Below are 20,394 nucleotides of genomic sequence, written 5' to 3' on the forward strand. Positions count from 1 at the left end.
AGGAGTGTTTGGTGCAGAGTCCCCCGCGGTTCGGGAGAGTGGGCGGGCAGGCCCCCTGGAGACACCTCAGGCTGCAAAGGCGGAGACGGGCTGCACGGGGCCAGCTGTGGGCCTCCTGGAGTGGGGCGGAGTGGACAGGGTGGCAGGGCTGGGCTGGGGCCTCCCGCACCACCTTCTGAGGCATCCTTCCCTTGTGCCAGGTGAGTGGAGTGAGGCCCTGTACCCGCTGCTGACGACTCTCACCGACTGCGTGGCCATGATGAGCGACAAGGCCAAGAAGGCGATGGTCTTCCTGCTCATGCAGGACAGTGCGCCCACCATCGCCAGCTTCCTGAGCCTGCAGTACCGCCGTGATGTGGTCTTCTGCCAGACGGTATGTGCCACGAGCGAGCCCAGACCTGGGCCTGGCCTGCCAGCCTGGCTCTCTTGCGCCTGGAGGAAGCCAGCAGGGCCGTGCCCTCCTGCGTGTGGCTTTGCCAGTGCGGCCCACGGCCCGGATGTGGGCATGGGGGGTGGGGGAGGGGGGGCTGGAGGCACGTGGGCGCTCAGGGGCTGCCACCCCTGCTCCCCCGAACCTGCCCCAAGGGGCCTGGGGTTGCACAGGCATGGGGTCACCTTTGTTTCTCCCTGCAAAGAAGACGCACAGTCTTTAAAACAGCAGGTATTACGCCTGCTCAGGCACCACTCTGTTCTGGTGATTTCCCTGCAGGGGAGGCAGAGCTTAAGTGAGCACCCCAGTTTACAGATGCCCGTGATGTAGTCAGTAGCGGGAACAGTGGCAGCAGCTGGGCAGGTTTGTGCGGTGCCTGTCCGCTCAGGGCCTGGGGTGCCTGCGAGGGCAGGGTGTGACGGGAGCTCCTGCCCAGGAAACTCTTGAGGGCCCTGTTCTCTGCTTGTGCTCCTTGTCATGAGCAGCCCAGTTTCGATTCAGCACTGGACTGGATCTGTGGGCATAGAGGGCTTTTCCCGCACCTTGGGGAAATTGGTCAGGGCTTCCAGAACGTTCTGGCCCAGGAGTAACCCCAAGGTCACGTCAGGAGCTGAATCAAAACTAGACTGACCTCTAGAAGCAGCAAGCCTGGAGCGCCTTCCCTGCAGCCTTCGTCCACGGCGGCCTCTGCACTCCTGGCCCCAGGCCCTGAGGGCATGGGGCTGCTGCAGGCCGAGCAGTGAGGGCGCAGGGCGCAGCCGGGCCAGGAGCGAGGCGAGGCCATGTCTGTCCCCGCAGCTGACCGCGCTCATCTGCGGCTTCATCATCAAGCTGAGGAACTGCCTTCACGACGACGGCTTCCTGCGGCAGCTCTACACCATCGGGCTGCTGGCACAGTTCGAGAGCCTGCTTAGCACCTATGGTGAGCCGGGGTGGGGGCCCTCCTGTGGGGCCCCTCCTGGCCCCCTCAGTGGCTTTCTGAAGCGCGGGTCGTGCATGCTGAGTAAAATGTATCCAGAAAGCTCCCAAATGTATAAGAGAACTGAAAACAGCCCTATGTAGTTGTGTGTACACACAGACACACACACACACAACCCCCCCTTGTTGCCTTTGTTACGCATCTTGAAGGTTTTTCTAATTGAGGATAGATGATAATTTTTAAAGCAATAGCTTCCTGTGGAACATTTGGGCTGTTTCAGAATTGTTCCTATTAAAACATCTTTGCATGTTTTTGTGCACTTTTGGCCCATTTTTGCACCCACTAAATCATCTGCAAGGAAAGTTGGTGGGTCAACAGATAGGACCACTTTAAAAATTCTGATATTTTCTAATTGTCTTACAAGGGCTTTTTTCTCCTTACCTTCATTTTCTGTTTATTTCTTCTTAGGTGATAAAAGTAGGTAAAAATTTTTATTAATGTATCTGTTTATCTTTGGAATTATAAGACTGAAGAAATACCTGAAGAAGTCCTTTAGATAGAAAATCTAAAGAATGTGGAAAGATTAAAACATCCAAAGAGATGACTTTTGTTCTTGAAGTCCCCCACATGGGCGTCCCTGTCCCTGGTTCCTTCACCAGGAGAGGGCCAGGGATATGGAGTCGTGCCAGCTGCCCTTCGTAACGTGGCCCTGGGACTCGCGTAGTGGGGTGTGCTCACGGAGAAGTTGGAAGGCACTCGGGAAGCCGCCTCCAGCTCCCCTGCCCTCGCTCCGCGTCTCAGCGCCCTGCCTTTCTTGGCTGGCCTGAGCGCAGGGCCCCTCTGCCTGACAGCCCCCTTCCCTTTCTGGCCTCCAGGGGAGGAACTGGCCATGCTGGAGGACATGAGCCTTGGGATCATGGACTTGAGGAATGTGACCTTCAAAGTCACTCAGGCCACTTCTAACGCGTCCACTGACATGCTCCCCGTCATCACAGGAAATCGGTAGGCAGAGTTTTCTGATTCTCAGAACCAGTGCAGTATTTTCGTTTGTGTTCATCACACGTGACACGCTCTTCGTTTTTGCTTTCTTCTGTATCATTCAGCAGCTCACAGCCCGCGACACCCATTTCGCAGCCCCGGGCCGGTTGGTGCCCAGCCGCTCGGACGTCGCCGAGTTTGGCCCACCCTTCCTCTCCTTGCTCACCCGCCTCCCGCCTCCCAGTCACAGGCCCAGCCCCTCTTCCTCTCTGTTGCAGGGACGGCTTTAACGTGCGGATCCCGCTGCCAGGGCCCCTGTTCGATGCGCTGCCCCGGGAGATCCAGAGTGGGATGCTGCTGCGGGTGCAGCCCGTGCTCTTCAACGTGGGCATCAACGAACAGCAGACGCTGGCCGAGAGGTGCGGGCCGGGGTGCGGGCGTGGGCACTCGAGCTGGCGGAGCACGTGTACTCAGTCCTCCTCAGGGCTCTGCGGACCTGTCACCCGTCTTCAGGTTCACCCTGGGCCCGTCTTTGGTGGTGCTGGGACACAAAGACGAACCTGACGTGGTCTGTGACTGCTACAGGTGGGCTGGTAGCAGGGAGCAGTGGCACTTGTGAGGTCTGAGAGTTCTTCCTGGCTTCCTGGGAATGCTCCCAGATGCTTCCTGGAAGTGGGTTTTGAAGAGTAAGTAGGAGTTGTTCATATGAGGAGGTGGAGGAGAGACCTGGAGTCCCAGGCCAAGAAGCCTGAGCGAAGGCAGGTAGGGTGGAGAGCCACGCCTTGATCCTAATCCTGTATGGTGAAAATCCCCTCAGGGTCACCTGGCAGGGAGGAGTTGCGCGTGCCCGTGTGTGCAAGCAGGTGTGCATCTGTGTTGGCGGGGAGGAGGTTGTGTATGTGTAGCTGCTGATGACCTGCTGGTACATGAACACCTTTCCTGTTCCATCATTACATGCACGTGATAGATGGGGTTTAGAGTTAAGAGCTGTCATAAAGCACCAACTGATAAGGACACCTGGTCTCCAGGACGGTAATTCCTCTTGGGCTTCTTGAGCCCAGTGGTCAGTGTACACTGACCCCCAGGTAAAGGGTCCTGCCCCCACTGTCAGACACCTTTTAGTGGGACAGGACAGGAGCCAGTTCACATTTGAAGGAGATTACCCGCTGGCCACGTGCTGGAGAGACATGAGGTCCGAGGTGACGAGGTTGCTCAGAAGAGTCTGGGCCAGAGGCTGGGTTAGGCCTGGACAGTGCAGACGGGAGGACCCGATGGGAGCTGAGATGTGGTCCACAGCAGGTGGGCGCGAGAGCCAGGCCTCCCTGTGGGTGGCAAGTGGCTGGTTTTCTGGAGCCAGAAGGAGGGTCTGCTGGGGGCAGAGGGCACACCGGCCCAGGAAGCAGAGACCTGGCGGGTGTGGGCAGTGCTGAGGCGTCCACCTCAGGGAGAGTGGATACCGTCGGGGCCCCCAGCAGAGAGGAGATAACGTGCAGGCGTCTGCAGCTACTGTTCCTGAAGCAATAGTGGTTTCTAGAAGAGGTGTTTCTGCAAAGGGTTGAGGCCAGCCCAGATGGGAGGCTGTAGCATGCACAGGGGGAGGTGGGAGCAGGGTCTAAACCAGCACGGCCCCCTCATGGCCCGGGGCCCGGAGGAAAGGCCATCGTGGGCATCTGGGTGGGCGGGTCGTGGTGGACCCGCGGGAAGGTGTCCTGTCCCAGGTCCATGAGATGACCCGGGACTGGGACAAGGCTGATGTGCACGGAGCTCCCTGGGCAGGAAGTACTGGAGGGGATGGGCGTCCAGGCCTGGGGCTGCAGAGCTGCGGCTGCAGAGCTGCGTGTCTGACAGTACCCACGGCTCCCTCGTGGGTGGCTTTCCTCTCCACTCCCTGCGGGCCTGGTGCCTGCGTGGAGAGGGTGGACTGTCTAGCAGAAACAGCCGGTCGGGAATGGTCCCTCAGTGGCAGATTCAAGGACAGGACTGTTGTGACTCCCTGGCCACAGCCCCACTGCTGTCCTGCTCTGGGCGCCTCGGGGATGGGAGCACCTCACGGAGCAGGGGGCGGGGCAGCGCTGCCCGAGGGCCTGGATGCCTCTGAGGCATACCTGTCCCAGGTTATGCCTCCTGCTGATAAAACACGTGGGACTTGTCACCAACATGGGCAGATGACCGTAAGCTTAGGGGGAGGAACGTGTCTTCAAACTTAGACGCTTAAGGATTGAGAGAATCGGCGCTGCTGCCTGAAATGTGGTCACTTGCTACTAGAAGCAAGTCACGTTGGCAAACTGATGGTGTCCCCTTGTGACCCAAAGGTTCGGCGACACGTCTTTACAAGAAGTTATCAACGTGGAGAGCTTGGTGCGGTTAAATTCCTACTTCGAGCAGTTTAAGGAAGTTCTGCCTGAGGACTGTAAGTTGTTTTTTTTTTTTTTTCTTTTCACTCACAGCAGATTTCACCCACTCTTTTGTCCCCTGGGGCCACCCAGCTCCACGACCCCTTCCCTCTTCCAGGTCTACCTCGATCCCGGAGCCAGACTTGCCTGCCAGAGCTGCTGCGGTTCCTGGGTCAGAACGTGCACGCCAGGAAGAACAAGAACGTCGACATTCTGTGGCAAGCCGCCGAGGTACATGCTGTGGTGGGGGCAGGTGTTCACGGTAATAATAATAAAACAGCAGCAACAAATTAGAGTCTCAGTGAGGAGTGAGGACAGATTTCTCCCCAAGAACACGGGAGAATCCCTGGATGTGTGCCCAGGTCCCAGGAGATAGAGAGTTGCCCGTGAACTGCTTACGTTGGGGCTGCCTGAGGGCTGATGAGCATGACTCAGAGTCTTTCCCCGGGCATGTGGTAACCAGGCTTATGAGCAGGTTGTCCCCGTCAACAGCCTGCACAGTCCATACGTGCTCAAATTCATGGCTCACTACAGCTTTAAATAGGTTCAAAGGGAGGCCGCCAGGACCTGTTATCTCTTTCAACAGTGTTTCTGGGACATTGCCGTTCTGATCTCATTTCTCCTGAAGGGAAGTCCTTACTTGTCAGGCGTTTTCTCAGGAATCTCTCAGGAGCTCCTGTGGAGCTCCGAGTCCCTGTCTGAGCCCTGGGTGCCAGGGCCGCTTCAGAGCTCGTCACTCACTCACCCCTGACAAGGGGACGTGTGTCCACACTGGTTCTCACACACAGAGCGGAAACATTATTAGGCCTAACCCCTCATGAGGAATCTGTGTGTAGGTCAAGAAGCAACAGTTAGAACTGGACATGGAACAACAGGCTGTTTCTAAATCAGGAAAGAAGTACATCAAGGCTGTATATTGTCACCCTGCTTATTTAACTTATATGCAGAGTACATCATGAGAAACGCTAGGCTGGAAGAAGCACAAGCTGGAATCAAGATTGCTAGGAGAAATATCAATAACCTCAGATATGCTGATGACACCACCCTTATGGCAGAAAGTGAAGAAGAACTAAAGAGCCTCTTGATGAAAGTGAAAGAGGAGAGTGAAAAAGTTGGCTTAAAACTCAACATTCAGAAAACTAAGGTCATGGCATCTGGTCCCATCACTTCATGGCAGATAGATGGGGAAACAATGGAAACAGTGACAGACTTTATTTTTCTGTGCTCCCAAATCACTGCAGATGCTGACTGCAGCCATGAAATTAAAAGATGCTTGCTCCTTGGAAGAAAAGCTATGACCAACCTAGATAGCATATTAAAAAGCAGAGACATTACTTTACCAGCAAAAATCTGTCTAGTCAAGGCTATGGTTTTTCCAGTAGTCATGTATGGATGTGAGAGTTGGACTATAAAGAAAGCTGAGCACCGAAGAATTGATGCTTTTGCACTGTGGTGTTGGAGAAGGCTCTTGAGACTCTTGGACAGCAAGGAGATCCAACCAGTCCATCCTAAAGGAAATCAGTCCTGAATATTCACTGGAAGGACTGATGCTGAAGCTGAAACTCCAGTACTTTGGCCACCTGATGCGAAGAGCTGACTCATTTTAAAAGACCCTGATGCTGGGAAGATTGAAGGCAGAAAGAGAAGGGGATGACGGAGGATGAGATGGCTGGATGGCATCACTGACTCTATAGACGTGAGTTTGAGTAAGCTTTTGGAGTTGGTGATGGACAGGGGAGCCTGACATGCTCTAGTCCAGTGGGGTTGCAAAGAGTCAGACACAACTAAACTGAACTGTACTGAACCCCCTCATTTCACACATGGGGAGACCCTCTAGCACCCCACAGTGGCTGTTAGGCTACCCAGGACTGGAGCCTGCAGCCAGACGCGGGCAAGGGTGCACCTCGCACCTCTGGCCGTCCTCCAGAACCTGTGGCGCCCAGCCCCACCACCTGGGAATGTAACTCTCTCTGACCTGTTTGTAGTTCTGGCTTGTGCCCCATGTTTCAGTCGTGAACTCTCCAGCCTGTGGAATTCAGTAATCTTGTCCATGTTCAACCTCACTTCTTCAGTTATGATTTTTATGAATTTGGGTTAATTCACTGTTTCCCTAACTCAGGGGCTTCGCAGTCTTAAGAGTCTTTTTTTTTTTTTTTTAATTTTTTGTCTGCTCTCATAAGACACCTATGTTCCTCCTGATGGTTTTGGCCAAACTTGCTTGGGTCTTTTTGTTTTGTCCTTCTCTAGACAGAAAACGAAGATCATGGCATCTGGTCCTATCACTTCATGGCAAATAGATGGGGAAACAGTGGAAACAGTGGCTGACTTTATTTTTCTGTGCTCCCAAATCACTGCAGATGCTGACTGCAGCCATGAAATTAAAAGGAAGGAAAGTTATGACCAACCTAGACATCATATTAAAAAGCAGAGACATCACTTTGTCAACAAAGATCTGTCTAGTCAAGGCTATGCTTTTTCCAGTGGTCATGTATGGATGTGAGAGTTGGACTATAAAGAAAGCTGAGCGCCGAAGAATTGATGCTTTTGAACTGTGGTGTTGGAGAAGACTCTTGAGAGTCCCTTGGACTGCAAGGAGATCCAGCTAGTCCATCCTAAAGGAGATCAGTCCTGGGTGTTCATTGGAAAGACTGATGCTGAAGCTGAAACTCCAGTACTTTGGCCACCTGATGCAAAGAGCTGACTCATTTGAAAAGACCCTGATGCTGGGAGGGATTGGGGGCAGGAGGAGAAGGGGACGACAGAGGATGAGATGGCTGCATGGCATCACTGACTCGATGGACAGGAGTTTGGGTGAACTCCGGGCGTTGGTGATGGACAGGGAGGCCTGGCGTGCTGCGGTTCATGGGGTCACAGAGTCGGACATGACAGTAACTGAACTGAACTGAGACGTTTGTGTTGGCCTGCACTCTGCCCTCTGCCAATGGCACCTCTGCTAGTAGCTGCATGGTCTCGCCTGAGGCCTCCTGGCCTGAGAAGCAGGCATGGTGCCATCTACCGTGGTGCCGACTCCCCGCAGCACCTCTGGCGTTTTTCTGAGAGCGGCACATCCTGGGTCCCACTGGCACATGGCTTCTGGTAGAAGAGTGGCCTCTCACGAGATGCTCTTCCTGTTCTCACAGTGCAGCCTCTTGTACAGGCCTGGAGGTGTTTACCCGAGGCTCCCGTGGCCAGATACTCAGACTTCATCGGGGCCCGTGCTTCGCAAGGTGATGGGCGCGTAGTCTGCGGTGTGTGCACAGGCGTGTGACAGGCCATCTGTGTGCAGTGTGCACGTGGATGGTTTCATATTCGTCAGCAGTCTGGGGCCTGGAGTCAACCTGCTGAACGCTGCCTTATTGCAAAGTATGCACTAGCGAATTTCCCAGGTGGCACTAGTGGCAAAGAACCCGCTTGCCAACGCAGAAGTAAGAGACGTGGGTTCGATCTCTGGGTTGGGAAGATCCCCTTGAGGAGCTCATGGCAACCCACTCCAGTATTCTTGCCTGGAAAATCCCATGTACAGAGCCTGGTGGGCTACAGTCCATGGGGTCGAAAAGAGTCGGACAAGACTGAAGTGACTAATTAGCAAACTATGAATATTTATACAAAATGGGATAAATAAAAATTATAAGTAGTTTGACATTCCCTCAGATCTGGTCATATTGCCAAGTATGGCTGCCACAAACTTACTCCCGAAAGTCTTTTGTTCTAGGGCTTTCTGGACCTGGAGCTGTGTGTGTGGGGTTGTGCCTAGCGGCAGAGCTTCGTGTTGCTAGGCGCTCTTCCCACGGGGAGCAGAGGTGCCCCCTGCTTGGGAGGGGCTGCAGCCTCAGCCTGCGCGGGGCCTCCGTCTCGCTGGGGGAGCCTGTGGGCAGGAGGTGGCCGCAGGGAAGTGGGTCTGCTGTGCTGTCCCGACCTGTGTGGATGAGGAGGCACGTAGAGACTAGCAGTCTGTGCTTTGACTTCCAGAAAGGCCTGGAAACCCGGTGGGGCTGGATATCCTGGGAGCTGCGCTGACCTCCGTTGAGAGTCAGGGGTCAACAGCAAAGGGCCGGTCCCAGCGGAGTTGGGAAGGGGCAGCTGGTCAGGTGGGTCCATGGACAGCGGGGCCTCCGGGAGGAAGCCGCCTTCTGTGGGGAGAGGCCACCCGGGCCATGGCCTGTCTTGCAACCGGCTCCTTGGAGCCAAGGCTGGACCTGGGCGTGGAGGGGCCGCCACATGCCGCCTCCCCAGGCGCGGGCCCTCCTGCTTGGCTCCAAGCTGCCCCTGCTCTCCCGTCTGCAGGTCTGCCGCCGCCTCAACGGGGTCCGGTTCACCAGCTGCAAGAGCGCCAAGGACCGCACGGCGATGTCAGTGACGCTGGAGCAGTGCCTGATCCTGCAGCACGAGCATGGCATGGCCCCGCAGGTGTTCACACAGGCCCTGGAGTGCATGCGCAGGTGAGTCCCGGCTGCGCCGCCGCCGCGCTCCGGCTTGACTTTGGAAAGCTGCCCCAGGTCTGCAAAGTCAAACCCCTGGCACGGTCCCGCCTGGACAGTGTGCTTCCAGTCAGGGAGCGGGACTGCGGGAGGGAAGCGGATGCTCCGAGGTGGCCGCGTGGCCACCGCCTGGTGCCCAGTGTCCCCAGCCACCCCCTGTCCTGAGCGTTCCCCAGGCTCCTGCTGTTCCCGTCGCAGGAGGCGGTGTCCACAGACTGCAGGGCCCCGCTTCTCCTGGCCGCGGGCTGGGCTTGCTTTCCTGGCAGCCGCCCGCCATCCCCGGCCTTAATCGTGTTCTGACTCCGAGACCACAGGCTTGTTTGCAGAGGGAACCCCAGGGACTAACACTGTCCGCTGTCAGCGATGCCCTGTTCCCAGCCCCTCGCCTCACATGCCTAAAGAAAGGATAAGAAACCTGCTTTCCCGTCTTCTTCCGTGCAGCCACCAATGCTGTTCCAGGCTCGTTTCCCAGTCACTTCTGCTGAGTGTTCTGTCCCATTTGTCCTCTCACCAGACTCTTCAGAGTGTTCAACTCTCTTATCCTTTCTGTATGTCTCTGCCGTTTGACCTTCTCACAGTCGGGCACAAGAGTGAGGCCTGAGTGCCTGCCTCCTGACAGGAGCGTTTAGTAAAAAGACAACCGTTTTGTCCTGTTCGGTCTTTCCAAGTTCCCCCAAACCTCGTGACCTCAGGGCGGCTTACCAACGCGCTTTTAGAAAGTTCTCACTCTCCCTGCCTTGGCGTCCCTGGTGCCGTCAGCTGCAAGGTGGTGGGAAGGACTCCTCTGGTGAGACACAGGCCCCCGGCAGCAAGGAAGCGAGAAAGACGGAGGGGGCTTACCTGTCACTGTCAGAGTGTCTGGTCCATCAGAGAGACCAGGCCCGAGGCGGGAGTACAGTTGATACCACTCCATCCAGGCCTCCACACAGGCTGGTTTCTTGAACATGTTTGAGGAAACAGTAGTTGATCCTGACAGCCTCTGAGCACAGGGGCCTCAGGAGGCCAGGGGGCACGTAGCTCCTTAAACATGCATGTGGGCAGCCCCGCCTGCTGTCTGCAGCCCACCGAGGGGCTGTATGGCCCTGCCCGCCCAGCACAGGTGGCCTGGGACAGCTTCTGACACGCAGAGCACTCTCACACCTTCCAGCGCGTGAGTGAACGATAGTCCCTGAGGGAAAACTGGAGAATACAAATAAGCTCCTACTCCTGTGGCTTCCATACCCGCCCCACACCCTGCAGAACAACTCTCCATGTTCTTGCTGTTACAAGGAACAATGCTAGTAACATCTTGATACATAGCTGAGAGCCAGTTACATACATACATATGGCTATGAGCGTGGCTAATCCACACCCTGGCTAACTCAGCCAGTCCCAGGATAACCCAGAGAACACATGCACAGATACATCCAGTTCCGGGTATAATTCTGCCCTTGGTCTCAGGCTGCCATTCTCATTTGACTGTCTTGTGAGCATTTTGGAGGGCTAATAAGTGGAGGTCTTACGGGGGCTTCCCTCATAGCTCAGTCTGTAAAGAATCTGCCTGCAATGCAGGCTGGATAGGGATCCCTTATCCACTGGAGAAGGGATAGGCTACCCGCTCCAGTATGCTGGCCTGGAGAATTCCTTGGACTGTATAGTCCATGGGGTCACAAAGAGCTGGACACGAGTGAGCGACTTTCACTTTAAATGGAAGTCTTACCGTTTGTAGCACACTATAATTTATCCAGCTTACTGTCACTGAACTGTTGGTAACGGGGCAGTGTCAGCACTCTGAACAGGGGTGAGCGAATACCCTTGTTTCCCTGCCCACGTCTGCCCTGCTGGGCCCCGTGGTTGGGAAGCGCACACCTCTGTAGGGCTGTTCGCACAGACTCATAGCGCTCTCAGACCAGGCAGCCGCCCACCCTCCGCACTGTCACCCCTGGCCCTGTCGTGAGCACGCCCATGCCTGGGGTGCTGGCCGTCCCCGGGGCGCCGGCTGTCCCCCTGCGTTAGGGTAGGGACCCTGAGGCTCCGAGGGGCGGGCCCTCCTCCCAGGGGCAGGCCTCACTGCGTGGCCTGGCTCTGCTTCTTGGGAACCCCCGCCTGCTCCAGTTATGAATGTCCTATGTTTCTTATTTGTGCTTTGCTGAAGTTTATAAAATCTTCATGCTGAGCATGTGTTAACACTTGTGAAGACAGCTTGCCTCTGCCGCCCCTGGGGTCCTCACGGCTCTGGCCCCAGGTGCCGTGCTCGCCGCCACCCCGTCTGCCTGACCTGTAGGCTTGGGCCGCGTGCCTCTGTTTCCATGTCACGGTGACCCCTCCTCCTGTTTTCTGGGTTATCCCGTGTTGGGAGACGTGTCTGTTCATAGGCTGCCAGGTCCAAGGTGGCAGGCCCGTAGCTGGTGTTTCTGGCTGTGGCGTGGCCAGGACCTGGGGTCAGGCCGGCACCCTAAGGAGGCGGCAGGAGCTGTGTCCGTGCCTGTCAGTGGTTCCCTTGCTTTCCCGCTTGCATCTTACGCGATGGAAGAGCAGAGCATGCAGCAGGGGTGGGGCGGCTGGAGCTGGGCTGGAGGACACCCAGGCTGTCTGTGTCCTGGAGGCCCAGGGTGAGCAGTGGCCACAGCTGTGCTAAGTGTTCAACAAGCGGCTCACTCCCAAAACAGAACCAACTACCCCCAAAGTGACCCGTCTGGTCTTTCCATTTCTACGGCACAAACACGCTCACTGGGGCCTGTTTCAGGCTGCCGAGCGACACCGGGGAGCTGGGAAGAGATGTGCCTGCTTGGCTCTCGCCGGCGGAGCCAAGTCCAGCTCGCCATCGGCACTGCCCTGCTGTCCCCAGAGCAGGGGCTGGAGTCCAGAATCAGCCTTTCTAGGTAGCCCAGTGACCCCTGAGACTGCCCTGGCTGGGGACATGACCACCAGTGCTCACAGCCTGAAGTGTCTGTAGTTACGTGGCATCCGGGCTCCTCCAGGAACCTCCCCTCCGAGCTCTGCTTCCGTAGCTCCAAAGGAGGACACACCGAGTTTCCAGTGAGCTGGGCTCTTAGTAGATGCCGTCTGGTAGGACAAGGCGCCCTGCCGCTGCTCAGCCTGAAAGCCACAGAGGGTCCTTGTGGGCTCTGCCTCCAGGGCAGCTCGAGGGAAGCGGGTGTCATCTGGGTGCTTCATCAGGAGGCAGCCGTGGCGGAATCAGTTGCATCCTGCCATTCAGGCATCTGTGAGAAGGTCAAACGCCCCAGTGGTTCTTCATGTTCGGCCTGCTTTCTGGAGTCCACGTCCAGCCGCGTGTGCGAGCATGGCCGGGCAGCATGGCGTGTGCTTGGCAGCCCCGGGAGCGAACATGGAAAACCATCTAGTCAGCCTACACGTGTGTGTTCTCAGTAGATTACGGTATTTTTTTCTTATTTTCACTTCTCTTTCTCTCTTTTTTCTTGTAACTGTGCTCGTTTTGTTTTGGTATCCCTTTCACACCCATTTCTGCATATCATCTTTTCTTTTTATTGTGGCTTCATTCCATTTTTTTTTAATCTTATTTTTTGGTTCTCCTCTTTTTATTCCCCCATACTTTTGGAAAAAAAAATCCATTGCATGTGTCTCTTTTTTCTTTATTTTCCCTTTTTCTTTTCCTTTCTCCCAACCTTCTTCCTTTTCACAGCATTGGAACTCGGGAGGTAGTCACGCAGAAGAACTTGAGCGGCCTGGTGCCCGTCCGAGACTTAAGGCTAGACCCCAGCCTCCTCTGTTCTATCCCTTTACTTGCTCTGAGCCCCAATTTACTGATTGTGTGGCTCTTTCTGAGCATAGCATACCTGGTGGCCAAATTGCGTTGCAAATGAGTGTCTTGATGAAAAATTAGTAAGTCACAAGAAAAACAAAAGTGCCAGCACTTGTCCAGCCACCGTGTACCTAACAGGACAGGAGGAATGTGTCAGAGCATGGTCCACCAAGAAATATTTCATGCCTTACAGTTTGACATTTTGTTGTTCTGAACTGTAAATACCTGCCAAATTATTTCACCAGGAGGACGTGTCCATTTCAGTTCTGTAGAGTTTTCAGTGCTTGTAACATGTTCTTGCAGAAAGTTACTGCTTTGTTTAGCTGGCGTGAAATTACTTGTATCAAACCTCTTACTTTCTGATGTAAAACTCTTTATTACCTGTATATCTTGTGTGCCCTGTTTCCTAGAGGGAGGAGTTCTGTCAAAAGAGAATTTGTATATTTGATACTATTCTTTAAATGTACTGCTAACCTTTCCTTTCCTTCTGAAGAGAAATGAAAAGGGTCGATGCTTTCTCACTGGCTCACCTAGATACACCTATTCAATAGGACATGCACCTTCTGCTTTCATTTCAAAGCGTAGTCCCTAAAATTACAGTAGCAAACAGTTTGCAGAATCATCACATTCCCTTCTTATGTTATTCAAGTTGGGATGACCCAAAGCTGTGAGTACAGTAGCTCATTGTATCAAATCAGGCACATACAGGCACATAAAGATAACATGTTGCACGTGGCTTTAGAATTACTCTTTTAAATCTTTAATGGTCACTGAACTGTTCTGGGAATTAATGCATATAGTAACAAAAGGCTTTTAAAGTTAGATATGTTTATTTTTCCTGAAGTAGCAGTTTTCATTTAAAAGTTGGCTATATTTATTGTTCCTAAAGTAGCTGTTTTCATTTAAAAAAAAACTTAATTTTTAGTATTTTTAATTTCAGTTTCAAGTCCTGATATCTTTTCTCTCTTACAAATCAAACATGGTTAATAACAACAACAACAAAATCAAAATTTACCAAAACATGAGACCTAACTTTTGGGTGGTTGTGCCAGATAGAGGTGTGAGAGAGAAAAGGCTACTTTGGTTTCTGTTCTCATTACTCTTAAATTTTGCATGGGGGGTGCACCGCGAGGCTTGCAGAACCTTAGTTCCCTGAACAGGGATAAAACCTGGGCCTCATGAGGGAAAGTGCTGAGTCCTAACCACTGGCCTGGTTAGGACTTCACTCTTAAACATGGCGGTGTCTATAAGATGTGTAACCTTAACATTCCCATGTGGAAAAAGGTGGCCAGACACCTCTGAAGGCAGTAGAGGGCTGAGAGGGAACCTCCCCCCCCCCCCCCCCCCCCGCCCCGCCCCCGAGCCTGTGTGAGAAGCAGGCCCTGGCTTCTCGGCTTTCCAGCTCAGGTTACGCTGTGCTTCTGTTTCGGCCTCCAGCCAGCTTCCCCTACACTGCATTCGATGCAGGTGGGTTTCTCTTCACCACCCTAGAGACACTGGAGGAAATTCAGAGAAGCTGGCTTTTCCAGGAGCTTTCCATAGGCACGCACGTAACCCATCCACCAGAAAATCTGGCCTCTCCATTGCCTCCCCCAGACTTCTAGGACTTACTCTGAGGTTTCTCTGGTTTGGCCTCAGATCTGAGTCTGGGTTCTGGGAACAGCAGAGGCAGGTGTGACTGGAGAAGCAGTGGACGACAGACGGCAGACACAGGCTTTGCATTCTAGGGTGACAGGGTGCCCTCCTCGCACACGGGGGCGGGGGGCCCCCTCTTCTACCCTGCCTGTCCCAGAGTGAATGTGGCGGCCGCGTGACAGCTCCCGCCCTCCTTCAAGACGGAGTCACTCTGGTGAACTGTAGCAGCACGGCCCTGGACGCAGCCGAGGTCCTGCCAGCCTGTGACCCTGGGAGAGAGCTGTGTCCACTACCTGTCCCCTCCGCATGGGGTGGCTTCCCGAAAGCCACCTTGTTGGCTCCCAGTCACGTGCCTGGCTCCCAGCCCTGCCCCCTGGAGTGACACTCTGCTCACCTCCAGGCCAGCAGAGGCTGTGTGTGGATGAGGGGGGCCCTTCTGACCACACGTGGCCTCCCTTCCACTTCCCAGGCGGGGCCCACCACCTAGCCTAGGGGGCCTGCAGCCAGGGGCCTAGAGGCCCCCACAGGAGCCTCACGGACACCATGGCCTGCCCCTGGATGGAGTGTTGCCTGCCAGGCCTTCCTGCCTGCTGTAGACTTGGCTGCTAAGACAAGAGAGAAACAGATGGACGGCCAGAGGCTAAGGCCCGTGACCTTTCTCCTCAGGGGCCAGTCAGAAGGCAGTCCATTCCTGCTGTGCAGCCGTGAGGCTGGATGGAGAGAGGGTCCGCAAGGTCAGCAGAGGCTCTGGGTGGTGGTATTGCTTTAGAACACCTGAGGACAGAAGCCCAGTGTGCCTTGGGGCTGTTTTTTTCAATGTCATGAAGGCCTTGTGACATCAGGCTAAATATATATGTGAAATCTCTGCTTTAGTGAGAAACAGGCAGGATAATATAAGATGGGGAGATATGCTCAGGAAAGGGGAGTCACTGACCCGCTTGTTGACGGTTTGGGTTGACTCTAAGCTTAACGCTGGCTCCAAGATGGCTTCAGCACAGGCGACTCTAGGTGTTCAGGATCTCTAGGACACTCACGTGTCCAGATACATTCTCAATTCTAACAGGGAAGATGCCCTCCAGAAGAGAAAAAACCAGTGCCATCATTAAAATGAGTTGCCATGTGAGGTTTCAATACTAATTCTTTATTTAAAAAGTAGATGTTCTTAAAATAATGTCAGTATACTTAAAAAATCATGAAGCTTTGAAATAATTAAAGCCCTCTTTCTAAAAGTCTATCTAAGACCTTCTCAGTGAGCACTGTGGATTCCTAAAAATTATGCAGCCATTGTGATGGGTTTTAAGCGGTTCTACCTTAGGATGAGGCGGGCCGAAAGTGCCAGTTCCCACTGCGCAGAGCCACCCTCCACACCTGAGTGCCAGGTGCCTGGCCGAGCATGTCCAAATACTGCGTGATGGAGCTGGTGTGCAGTCAGCCTCATCAGATTTTGTAAATTCACACCAAATTCAAACAGGAAAGTAAACACAACTTACAAATTAAAGTATAACCCTGCCTGTAATTTCAAGTGTATTCAGCCAGCTAAACCAGTAATTAGCCTCTTTAACATGTAAATAAAAGGTAATGTTGAAGTTCACAAATTATTCTTTGTTCCTCAAAGCAGTTTGACATTTATTAGTGATAGGTGGTTTCCAAAAAGTGTGTACATTTCTTTGTAAATGGAGAAGCCATATCTGAAATAGTCTGATAATGAAAGTTTCCAAAGATTAAAGAACCACCTCTGTAGCTTCTGCTTCCAATAGAATATTTTTATCCGATTACTGGATGTTAAACCAACATAATCTTTGCTTCCTCTGGGGGCTCCCTGCTCATATGGCCCTGGCACTCAGCACAGATGAGACACACCTGGCTGAAGGCTTCGAGGCTCTGTGACAAAGCATATCTGAGCCTCTAAATTACTTTGTAACAAACAGGTGGATATTTTTCTATCAACTACCTGCATTTATCTTTTGAATAAAATTGCTGTCTTACCAAAATTATTTTATATGTTCTTGATAATGAGATTGTCATTTTCACCTTTAAAGGCTTGAGCAATCGCCACTGATATTTTTTTTAAATGCATGACATAATGGTCTTCATACAACTTGAAATACTTAAAAAAAATCAGTTTCTTGGTAATTGCAAATTTTGCATCTTATAAAGGGATTTTGTACTACATTTGATAACTAGCGGATTTAACTGTTAGTCTTAGGATAATATGAAACTATCAGCTCCTCCTGTGCTACAGGAAGTCATTCCTGTTTGGAATCTCTTTTGCCTTTGGGTCTGCTGTTGACCAGAACATCCCCCAGAGAGCTCCCCTGAGGTCCCAGTGGGGACATGAGGCCTGTCGAAGGCTCATCCTCCTGCAGAGCATCTGCTTTGCCCACTGGGTTGCCATGACAACCTGTGATCAGTGCAGCAGGAGAGGCTGGTGGCAGATTCTCTAGGGAAGGGCCCCCGCAGGCTCTCAGTGGCTCAGTGGCGCTCTTCAAAGAGGTGACCGTGGTGGGGTCACTTCTTCAGGACGCTCCGGCACTGGGAGCTGTGCAGCCACTGCCCAGGCCCACAGCATGGCTGTGTGCCCAGGATGCATCTCCTAGTGGCGGCAGCATGTGAGAGCCGCCTTCTGAGCCAGACGGTTTTGCTACACGTTAAAGGAAGGAAAGTCAGCATTTTGAATTTGAGACCGTTAACAGCCTTTTCCCACAGAGAAAAATGCAGCTTTTTATAAAGTCTCTCAGCAAGAGTAGCACTGTTCCCACTGAATTTTCAGACAGACCCTTTGAACCACTAGTTAGATCGACTTCTCAGAAAAACCCGATGTGAAATACATGAAACCATTATCTTAAAAAAAAGAAAAAGCCATCCTCCACTTGGATACATGCTGCTTTCAGAAGGGCAACCTTGCAGTCCCTGACAGGCCATGTCCATCTCTCTGCTTCTTAACTACCTTGTTGAGAAAGAAACCCGCCATCTTGCGTGTATTGTTGTAAATGAGTCTGGCACCCATTTAAACTAATCAACTTTTTTTTTAATGCTATGAAAATAATCATTTCATCTGAGTTTGTCTTTTCTTTTTTCCTTTTTTACTGCTATCATTTCTTGTGCTTGTTTTTTTCCCCAGTGAGGGTTGTCGAAGAGAAAATACAATGAAGAATGTTGGAAGTCGCAAATATGCGTTTAATTCCCTGCAGCTGAAGGCTTTCCCCAAGCATTACAGGCCTCCTGAAGGGACTTACGGAAAAGTTGAAACATGAACACACGGTTTCCTCTCATTAGCTGTTACGTAATAAATGTGGGTACCCTCTAGTCTCATACACGAATTCTTCAAGAAGACCTGAAGGATTGGTTTTTACTTTTGTGTTTTTAAAATATTTCACTAAAGAGTCTATGGAGCATGTGTTTTTTGCGTTGGAATCCATAGCAGGTATTGTCGGGCTCACTACTGTGGATAGTAACAACTGCCCCTTCAAGTAGCCTCAGCCGTCACCACACGGATATCCGTAGTTACCTGTATGAACCAAGCCAGGTGCATCTGAAATGCTGAAACTTTTTAAAATGCCCTCTTAGGCAGCTGCTCACCTTATTTTTCTACTGAGTAATTCCAACTTGAACATTGATTTACAACCTACTTTTTAAAAATCCCTATGGAAAATTTAAACAGTAGTTTAAATGATTGGCTCCTGGGCAGACCTCTAAATGTGGAATGTTCAAGGGAAGTTGTGGGAAGAGCAGCTTGCTGCCTCACGCGGGCAGGGCAGGTGCGTCTGCTGCCTCAGCCTGCTGGTGCCTACTCAGGTGGAACCAGCAGCTGAAGGAAAGGCTGCCAAGTCAGCCTGAGGTGAGATCTGTCAGAAGACAGCACCTGCAAAGCTACCCACGGTGGGGTCACCACCGTCCCTTAGGGAACAAGGTGTCTGTAGCCCTGGCCCAGAGCGCAGGACCGCTCATGTGGTATGTCTGATGCCTGTCAGTCAACAATGGGGAATTTTGCATAGACAGTGGACACCTAAATATTTTACAAATAGGTCTCTGGTGGGTTTCTCAAATTTTGGAGGGCTTCGAGAAGATAGTGCAATCATGTTTGAATGTCTGATGAAAGTGTCTTTAGGTCTGCAATAATTGTTACTACCCTCTACTCAATTCTGGTATGTAAGATGGCTGTTGAGAAGGTTGAACTGTCTCCTGAAATGAGATTTTGAAAGGGATTAATGGGCCATAAGACTTAGGAATTTCATAGAAAATTATGTTTGGTCATCTATTCTAAGATGATGAGTCATCTGCACAGAGCAGAGTTTTTTCTTAGTTCATGTTCTGTCAATTGTTTTTATCATTATGTTTCATGTTATTTAAGAGGCTGTGACAGAAGTATATGCGGCACACACTTATGATGTCGATCCTAAAGAGTTGTGAACCCTTAGAAAGTTCCTGTGTCTGAAATTCTGAATGTTATTCTTCGGGCTCCCTTAGAAATGCCATCGGGCAACAGGTGACAGGCTCAGGCCCGGGGAGCACAGGCAGGACCCCCCCGTGCAGGGATGGAGGGCGGGCATCAGGCACGGGCAAAGCCAGGTGGCCTCCCGGACCCCCTCCTCCTCAGAGGCCAGTTCACACACGGAGCCTGCTGTCCCCCGGCGCCCACTGGCGAGTGTGAATGGGTGTGGAGGGCGAGCCAGTGAGGCGCACGGAGGCAGGGAAGCTTGCCCAGCAAGCCCACTGTACCGCTGGTGTCAGCTCCTCCCGCCGTGCCCACCCCCGTCCATCGTGATGGCAGACTTGGTCTTTCACCTCCACCACTTCATTGTCTCGTTAGCTCTACATTTCCATCTTTACTCACTTTAACATCAGTACCTTTTAAAAAATTCCCTTGAATTTTTAATGTTATTCATACAACTTTCAGATTTTTTTTTGGTCTGAAGAGCATTACCTGCATTTATCAAAAGGGAACACAGCAAAGGCTGTGTCATGTTAGCAGTTCTGCATGTGGCACCTTTTCGTGAATGTTCTCCTAATTTTGTCTACATATTATGGATCACCAGGAGAGTCTAAGACTTGGCTAATCACATAGAAGATACTCCGGTGGCAGTATTCCACCTGAGCGTGACTCCCTGGCTCCTGTGTGACTGTGGGTCTCCCAGCGGCACTGGGCACGCTCGCCGAGGGGGGCCACACTGCTCACCGCGATGGCCGTGGCTCCTCAGGTCACATGGGAGCTTTGCGTTTCCCATAGCAGAAGACAGGCAGTGGTCCAGGTCTCTGTAAAACGGGTTCCATCCAGTGTTCCCTATAAGGCCCCCACTTAGAAATGTTGAGACGTACCGAAAACTCAGATGGGTTCTGTCAAAGCGTCTGCAGCACAGCTGCCTCTGGTTTCCTTTAAAACATGTACAAACATTATAACAGTACAGTTTTGTCCCTACACAATTGTATTTGCCAACCTTAGTGCATTAAGGTACTTTTATTTATTTGTTTTGGACAGTATTGATAAACACACAGTTACTGTTTTATATATTCCTAGCTCATTCAAAGCCATGTATGCTACAAACGTGCGAGTCTCAGAATGACAAATAAACAACTGACAACATGAAACCCGGCCTGAGTCCTTCTGTTGCCTGAGGATGGTTCTGGGGCCAGCACCTGGCTGGACCATCACTGATGGGCACTGCATTGTCTGTAAACATGAAAACTCTTGTTTATAGCCCTGCTCGCATGTCAGATTTTGTGTGCACCCTGTAAGAGTGGAGTTCCTGCAGTGAAGCCCTGCTGGCTTTCAAAGCCAAATGCTCTGGGGGCTCCCTGGA

General features: G+C 52.4%; 1 protein-coding gene across 9 annotated transcripts in view; it reads left to right on the top strand.

The window, feature by feature from the left end:
• INPP4A (inositol polyphosphate-4-phosphatase type I A) overlaps nucleotides 1-20,182 on the top strand; it is a 117,277-nt gene extending 97,095 nt beyond the window's left edge. For 5 of the 9 annotated variants that reach the window (XM_018054888.1, XM_018054893.1, XM_018054894.1 and 2 more), the window contains 8 exons: nucleotides 201-373; nucleotides 1,229-1,352; nucleotides 2,225-2,351; nucleotides 2,606-2,746; nucleotides 4,640-4,737; nucleotides 4,839-4,951; nucleotides 9,005-9,159; nucleotides 12,842-13,555. In XM_018054888.1, coding sequence (XP_017910377.1) covers nucleotides 201-373; nucleotides 1,229-1,352; nucleotides 2,225-2,351; nucleotides 2,606-2,746; nucleotides 4,640-4,737; nucleotides 4,839-4,951; nucleotides 9,005-9,159; nucleotides 12,842-13,022 — 1,112 coding nt within the window. In that variant the 3' untranslated portion in view covers nucleotides 13,023-13,555. Of the gene's footprint in view, nucleotides 1-200; nucleotides 374-1,228; nucleotides 1,353-2,224; nucleotides 2,352-2,605; nucleotides 2,747-4,639; nucleotides 4,738-4,838; nucleotides 4,952-9,004; nucleotides 9,160-12,841; nucleotides 13,556-17,717 lie in introns of those variants that run through there. The other 4 variants (XM_018054890.1, XM_018054891.1, XM_018054895.1 and 1 more) reach the window with 2 other exon arrangements.

The sequence above is a fragment of the Capra hircus genome, chromosome 11, assembly GCF_001704415.2.
Source record: "Capra hircus breed San Clemente chromosome 11, ASM170441v1, whole genome shotgun sequence".
Classification (NCBI taxonomy): Eukaryota; Metazoa; Chordata; class Mammalia; order Artiodactyla; family Bovidae; genus Capra; species Capra hircus.